General features: G+C 42.4%; 1 protein-coding gene across 1 annotated transcript in view; it reads right to left on the minus strand.

Moving 5' to 3' along the window:
* Window positions 1-3,321: 3,321 nt before the first annotated feature.
* The window catches only part of HPGDS (hematopoietic prostaglandin D synthase), an 18,993-nt gene continuing 14,005 nt past the window's right edge, over window positions 3,322-8,309 (minus strand). Inside the window, exons 3-5 of the mRNA XM_010145659.1 lie at window positions 7,848-7,957; window positions 4,185-4,283; window positions 3,322-3,486 (exon numbers count right to left, since the gene is read on the minus strand). Of these exons, the coding sequence (XP_010143961.1) occupies window positions 3,322-3,486; window positions 4,185-4,283; window positions 7,848-7,957 (374 nt within the window). The remainder of the gene's footprint in view (window positions 3,487-4,184; window positions 4,284-7,847; window positions 7,958-8,309) is intronic.

The raw sequence follows: 8,309 nt of genomic DNA on the forward strand, positions 1-8,309 counted from the left end.
ACACTTGTTTACATTTCCTCATGGATATTAACGAAATTTGAGTTACATTCAGTCCCGTCCCTGTAACTAGTGTTATGCTCTGTTTTCAAGTTCTTTTTTTCCTTTTCATAGTGCACTATGTAGCATTTGGTGCCATATATTTGAGTTTCTTGGGTACCCTTCTCTTTTAAAGCCAGTATCACCTGGTAGCCTCCCATGTCAGGAAATAGCTTGTTTCTTTAGGATTTATCTTTGTTTCCATCAAATGCCTCCACAGTGACTTATTTTCTTCCAGATAACTGTCATACAGAAAATGCTCTCTGCAGCCGTCATGTTCTCTGCTCCATGCATTCCTTATTCTGTGATATGCCTCCAGGGTCCATAATTTGCCTGGTCCTAAACAAAATTCCTGAGTTTACCAACTATTGTTTCGTTCCAGCACTTCCTGTAAAAAAGTAGAACTTGCTGGTAGAAAGGAATGAAGTCTTGAATGTGTGGGACTGCTGCACTAGGTCAGGCTACGTGTGGTCGTGTTTTCCCCAGCTAGATAATGTGCATAGAGCTGGTTTTGGGTTTAGCTGACATTGGGGGACTTAGTCATGCAATATTCATGACTAATTCAGGAATTACATGAATAGACTGGCTGCTTATGCTTTTTATTTTACAAGCATGTTCAGAACTGAAAAGTTAAGACATGCTAATGCACATGTGGGGGTCAATTTTCCAAGTGTCATGGAAGATAGTATGTGATTCGGGAGATGTCTTCACAGTGACATATCCTGATTAAGTTAAGACATGCTAATGCACATGTGGGGGTCAATTTTCCAAGTGTCATGGAAGATAGTATGTGATTCGGGAGATGTCTTCACAGTGACATATCCTGATTATGTATAGATTTTGTATATCCTGATGCTTCAGATATAGCACAAGGCATCCTTCCATATGCTAAGTTTCCTTCTTAAGAATCATCTGGAGCATAGCGTGGAAAAGACCGGCCTAATAGATTGTATCTCTATGGGAGTTCCAACTGACCTGTCAGCTTCCTCAGTGTAGCTTCCTAATTTTCTGCAGTGTAACACCAGTGTTCCCTTTCTGAAAAGCTATCAAGACAAGCAAATCATCAATCAGCCGTCAGGAACACCACTATGTTTCTATCCATGTCCTGATCAGCCTGCAAGTACTTCAGAGGATTTTGCTCATTAGTCATTTTTCCGAAAATAAAAATGTCTTTATAACTAGTTATTAACCTAAAAGACATGATCTCTTAAACTTTGTGGTATAAAACTGGTTTGATGTAAGACGGCTGAGGATCTTTTGCCAGGTAAGTTGCCACTTTAAGGAATACAGCTCGCAGGTATTTTCCATGCCTCACGGGTGTGAGTTCCGTTTAAATGGTTGCTGTGTATGAAGAAGAAATCATAGCTATCTGCTGCTCTCTGTACAGAGAAATCATTGAAGTCCTAAGTCATTGTCTCCTATTTTTTCTTCTGTGGAAATGGTTTGCACAGGGTACTCAGTCTTTGAAGGATCTCCTGAACTCCCAAGTGCAAGGCCACGAACTGGTTTTGACCCTGAGAGAGGGCTGGAGTTCATATATGTGTATTCAGACAGCGAAGATGAACCTCCAGTAAAACTCAGGAATCGAAGCCGACGCGGAGCTGTCATGTATGCTTTAAGCTAGTTTTCTGTAATGTTTGTAATGTTCTGTGCAGTTTGTAATGTTCTGTGCAACCTGATGTTCTAAATTGAAATACTGAATTGAAAAACAGAGGTTAGGTTTCGGTTTACTGATTTGTGATTTACCTACCCCTGAGTAAACTTTGCTGGATTTCCAGGGAAGAAGAGTCCAGCTCTTAAGCTATCTTTTTAGGGAAGACACGAGGGAGGAGTTATGTTGAATGATGTGTATCATATTCATCACACATTTGTGCATTTGCCCCTCTGAAATCCTTTTAACAGCACTTGAAAGCTTAAACACAGAACATTTGCTTTATTAATTTTAAGCTATATTGGAGTAGATTTTTAGCTTGTTCCGTTTGTTTTTACAAAACGATTGTGGACAGGAAAATAAGCAGAACTTAAGATGGTTATTGCTAAATTGGCAAGTAACCCTTTATAGCACAATACGAAGCACAATACGGTCTTGCTCGTTGTCTGTTCCTCCTTCTTTCCTTTGCTATGTTGCAATGTGTTTACTGCAAGCGGAAGACTGTGCTTAATCATATGCTTTATTTTGTCCTGAATAGGAGATATTACTTTGGGTACAAGCTGATTCAGTGTTACTGAAGGCATCTAAACACTTTTTGTGTTATCCTGTTGGTTTTGTTTTACAGTTGTGTTCTGGAAGAGTAAAACATTCGTAAGCAAGAATAATTTTTGTTTTTCTTCTCCTTCATGCATAGTAGCTCTGATGAGGACAATGAACAGCTTGAAAGAAGACTGCCCCAGCTGAAATATCTACATGGTGGGGATTGACTGCTGGCTGTGAAGAACTGAGTAGAGGAAGATGTCAGAGACTCAGAGCTGCAAACACTGAATGAACTTCTTCCCGAAAAAAATGAGGGAGAATTACCATGTGTAATGATGCTCTGTTCTTTTGATTTAAATTGATGACTATTTTGTAGGCAGTATTGCTAAGCCCCTGGCTTTCTTAGCAGGAACAGCCTTCATTCTTACTAGGGTATATCAAAGTAATGTATTTTAGGGGAACTAGAGCTGTGTAACATTTCCGTATACACATGTAAATATACTCAGATGCTTATGTGTATATAAAAATGGAGGCATATACACACACACACTTTAAATATATGTATACACACATACATAAACCTTTTGTTTTGGTTGGGGATTGTTTTGTTTTATTTCTGTGGCAAAGCAAAAACTTCAGGAGGCTAAAGAAGGTGCTTGAGAAGCTTGAAGTTTGTTGTCTAAGTGGGTCTTCTTTTTCTTTTCTTTTTTGCTTAGTGTCATTCCTCTCACCCATTTATCCTCACTGTTAATTAGCCTCCTTTCCTCCAGATAGAAAGTTTACAATAAACAAAGTATTGCATCTTTCCCGGAAGGTCTATTCTCCCTTTAAGAGCCCACAGAACATTAATTGGGTTGATCAAGCACTTTATTAGTAGAGGGGGGAATGTTGATATCACACCTCTCCCTCAGGTTCTACTCTACTGACTCAGCTTTTTAGCTTCTCTCCTGTAAATGGATACAAGTGGTAGGTTTGCATTTGGTGTAGCATACCCATCTGAAATTAATTCAAATTATTATAAAATTAATAACTTAGGATACTTGTCATGTTCAAAACTAAGCTTGCATTTGTTTTTTCCAGTCTGAACAGCTGAACTACATTATGGTCTTCGGTCTTTTCTCGATCCAGGCTGCAATAGCTGGAAGTGCTTGCACTCTGTCTCGGAGAGCCAAAAGCCTGGGGTATTTGTCTGCCAGGTCAGGTTTACAGGTCAGAAGTGTTGTACTGCACACATCCCAGTAGAAATCAGCCCACGTTACCTGACAGAAATGGGAGAGAAAGCAGTTAATTTTAGTCGGTAATCTCAGAAACTGGGACTACTAATATTCTCAGCAAACTGCAACAATGAAACACGAACTGATCTGTTTTGTGTAGGCTTTAAAAAAATACCCCAAACCTATGATTACAGAGCTAGTAATTAGGTTGCAATGCACGACTTAGGTAAAAGCTTGTTAAATGAAGCCCTTGCTACAAACATTACTTGCATTATAATATTAATCTTTCCTACTGAAACTGTGCTGCAGAAAAGCATTTTAATTAGTTTCCAAACAGTTTGGGTAAAGAAGAGGATTACATTTGCAGAAGTTTTTTTCATACTGTCATACTATGTTCATTGATTGGTGTGTATAAGGAGATTTCTGAACAACTCCTGTCTGTATGGACTAGTAGAAAGGCATTTCCAATGTTTTGTGTCAAAATATTTTCTAAATTGGTTTAGAAAATGCAGATCGCATCCCTGGTTTGCCTCACTTTTGTAATCGTATGGAAAACAATTTTACTTTGCAATGGAGTGACCAATTGTGCGTTGGTAAAAACAAAGAGTTGAAAGAGTGGGGAGAGTGTTTTCTTGGGCTGGCCCAAGATGAAATCTGGATGAAATCCAGAACTTCAACAACAGTCACTGATTTTATTTTTCTTGGAACCTGACTGGAATGGGAGAAACAAAAATTATACTTACAGATGTTCCTACCAGCCAGTTGTTATCTCCTAAGAAACTATCCAAATCTTTCAGGAACCCAGGTGCTTTGTTGGTGAGGATATCGTCAAATGCGCGTTTCTGGGAGAAGAATGAAACACAAAGATGCCCACCAATGTGTAAGGACTGTGGTCAGCAAAAACAAGTTTTGGGGAGCTTCTTACTTGTGAAAAGGAAGCTGAAGTCTGTAAAAGGTGACAGTGAAATCATTTTGTCCAACAAAAACTTCAGAGTAATCTCAGCTCGCTTTGGAAGAATGAATGCGTTAACATCCAAGTCAGGATTAATACAGCACATGGCAATTATTTAAGGTGAGTAAAGAACTGCAGAAGTAATTGTCATTTGGATACGTGCAAAGGGGACTACAGAATTTAGGGAAGCTGAGGTAATTACCCATGAAGTGGGTTGCATGCCCAAAACATGGCATTTGCGGCTCAGTGACCCATGACTTAAGCCCATTGCTCCCTTAATGAACACCTGATTGCTCCTGGATGCTCCGACATGATGTGTGGCGCTATGATCCTCGTTCATCTTTGCTAACAGTCACCCAGCCATGGCAGGACTGGAGCCCTGCCACAGGTCTTCTCAGAAGAATCCATTTATAAATTAGAGTCCCAATGACACATGGTCATTTTTTTTTGGGGGGGGGTGTTCTTCTGGATGCTATGTTCTCTAGTGTACGGGGTCTCAAGTTTCCAGAATCCCTTAAGCTCAGTCTTTCCATGCTGTCAGTCAGATGCTGGTCAGTTATCTTTCCTAACCAGCCTGGTTTTGAGCTTTTGCTGGGTTTGTCTTTGAACTTTTATGTTAGCAGGTTATTCTGCTTTTTTGTCTCTGCAGCAATGAGATTTGAGGTGGTTAAAATAAGTTTTTAAGGGCTGAAGTCTGCATTGAAGGGTTTGGGCCTTAGTGTTTGTTAATGGATGATGGATGAGGCTGTGTATGGTGGTGGTTCTCCGCTAGCTGTTCTCCATAGCAGAGTTTTAAGGCTGCTTTTAAAGAGTTAATTGTTTCCTTTAGAAAGGGAAACTTTCTGTTTTCTCACCTGCATGGAAGCAATTGACTGTTGTGACCCATGGTCTGGCCCATGTGGCAGAGTTTGTGCAGTTAATGTATTTGGCCTGATTTTGGAGGAGCATACTCAGGCTTGGTACAGTAAGTACTGCTATAAAGGAACAGGATTATTGCAGCAGCTTTGAAATTCAGGTTAATGAAAAAAAGAATAAATGTAGAGGAGGCAGCAGCCTAAATGATCCCCAAAAATGCAGGCTGAAATAAAACCAGTATTTCTGCAGATATGTCAGAGGATTTGACATCATGTTCTGACTGTTAAGAGCTTAGTAACTGAATGTGGTGACTGCAAGTAATAACCAGAAGTTTGCACTCCATAAATTTCATATTTGTACCCTATGCTGTAGCATTTCCTTTTTTTTAGGTAAGTTCCTCTGGCCCCCCTGAAAAAAAGACCACAAACTATTGTGTGATTGTGACAGTCATGACCTCGCCCAATTACAGGAGTATGCAAGTTAACCCATACTGGTGGGGACATGACCAGCATTCACCTTCTAGAGTGACACAACCTACTTGACTCGACCCTGCACCTCTCCAGGGATGCATGATAAAGCTGTTGCAACACCAGCTGTTTTTTGGGGGGAGGTGTGGGGTGAAGGCAGAGTCTGGGCCCGGCACAGAGGGGGGCTTCCATAGTCAGCTTCTACCTCTATTTCCTTCACTCTGCTTGGTTTTCTCTTTGCTACTGGCTAGGCAGCGTAACACGTCCTTTCGTCTTTCTCTGAGGGACATGTGTGCCTGTAATCACTTGTCAGACCTGGGGATGTTTTATGACTTTACCGTGTGTAAATTCCTTAGATCGGGCCTTGTGAGACCGTGGGACGCCACTTCCACCACAAGGTGGTGGCAGTGGACCTGGGAGGAGGTAGGGAGAGCAGCTGGTGGCGAGAAAATTAGCTGTTAGAGATTCCCAGCAAGTTTCTCGATCGTCCTCGGCCCTAGAACACTCCCTTGCATGCATACGTGCGTACCAGCGTATAAGGGTTGCCCGTGAACTCTCTCCCCTTTTAAATTAATCACTGTTGGCATGATCTGTGTCATTATTTTGGAGAAGTGCTGGAGTACGAGCTGGGACACACGCAGCGTTATCATGGGATTTTCCCTGTAAGGAAGTAGCAGTACTGTAGCAGTACTGTGGCAGTAGTGCTGCTTCTGCACTAACACATCAGCAATAGCGTGGCTGTTCCTAAATAATTAAAAACCATGAGTCGACCTCCCCTCCCCAAATTAGGAAACTTGAGGAAACCACTAGGAAATTAAGTAATTCACACTTTTGAATACTAAAACCTCCAAATACACCTTCAGGTTTTCCCCTGCAAGATTTCACACTGCTTTCATATAGTTTCATGATTTGTTACTGGTTTTGGGCAACATTTTGTACTGCGTGGTTTCTGTCATACAATACCCTAGCTGATCTGAAACGTTAACTCTGAGTATATGGCAGGTACTCACTGGCAAGCCCTGTTGTTACACTCATGGCTTGGCTTTGCGAACGAAGATCTGGGAAGGGTTTTTCCCACGCTCACTGCAAGCGATGAGTGCACCCTTCGGGCCTCCGCGGTGGGTTTTTTAGGTGAGGCACAGCGTGCGTGGAACTGGCTCTACCCTTTACACCTGAGGTTCATCTGCCAGGGCCTAGCTAGCTTGGACGGTGACCAGTTTCCTAAACAGGTTAGGTCAGCTGCTTGGGTCAGAGCTGCACGGAGCCATTGTAATGCTGGAGTTAACTCATCCATCTCCCTCTTCCCCCAGCAGCAGAGCTGCATGCTTGCATTTCAGGGTCTGGTGAGAGGGACTGGACTGATGCAAAAAAAACCCTAAAAAAACCCAAAACCCAAACCCAGCCCAAATGCTGTAGGACTTGCCCATGACTCTGTCACTGAGGAGCCACAGCAGCATGTTAGGCTAGCATCATATTTGGAGAAGCATTGCAGAGGACTGAAGTGGGGCTGCAGGAATCTGAAGAGCACACCTGCAGTGACAGGGAGGGATGTGCTACCTCCCCTCTTTAGAGGTGCCCACTGTCTTACACCACTCAGGTAATTGAAAAGCATATTTCCCTGGCAGCTGTTGTTATTGAAGACTGGTACTTATTAAAAACTAAGAAGAAATCAAGATGCCTTAGAAGTGCAGAAAGAAGATGGGGTGGGGCTGTTAATATTGCTGTTAGGAGAAGGAAAAAGATTCGAGCTTAGTCTGTTTGGACACAATGCAGGTATTGCACCATGCTGGCTGGGGTGGAAATGTCCTGTCTTTCCCCTTGGAAGAGCAGTTTGATGTGTGCACATATGGCATCCTTGATTCCAGGTGAAGTACTGAGGGGCAGATCATGATACAGCCTCATCATTTCCATCAAGTGTGGAAAAAAAATCTGATGGAGGAGGAGGTGGGAGGGAGCAGGTGGCCTTGGCTAGACTAGCCTCAAGGAAGAACCACAGAGCTCCTCCAACTCAGCTTTGCTGAGGTGAGGTGATGGACCCAGGGGTTGACACACAGCAGTTTCTCCAAAGGACATGCTCAAGCACAGAGTCATGGCTTATGTGATATCTTTGCTTAAATTAGTGGTTGTCTTACTCTCGTGTCCTGGTTTTTCTCTGCCCAGGGGAACAGCGTCATGAAATCATCTATGGTGTCCACAACAGCATCAGCTAATGCCTGTTCCACAGGTGTCTGACCTGCCAGACCTGTGGGAAACAAGTATATGAAGGGAGGTTAGAGACAGCATCAGCAAGAATTGTTGGTATCCCAAAGGTAAACGGTTCTTTTTTTTTTTTTTCTTCATAAAAACACATGCTCTCCAGGGATTTTTGATGCTACCAACATGTATTTGACTCCTTGCATCCGGGTGCAATCTCATGTACCTTTGCTTTTTCCCCCTCCAGCCTCATGCAGCCATCTGAGGTACTGAGCTGTTCTTTCTATTACATTTCCATTGAGCCCACAGCTGACTTACAGCATCATCATCCTTCTCTCTGCCTTCCACCATCCCAGCATGTCTGGTGACGGTCAGCACTAATTCCTTTCTGTTAATCTTTC

Source organism: Buceros rhinoceros, unplaced genomic scaffold (assembly GCF_000710305.1).
Source record: "Buceros rhinoceros silvestris isolate BGI_N320 unplaced genomic scaffold, ASM71030v1 scaffold4061, whole genome shotgun sequence".
Lineage (NCBI taxonomy): Eukaryota > Metazoa > Chordata > Aves > Bucerotiformes > Bucerotidae > Buceros > Buceros rhinoceros.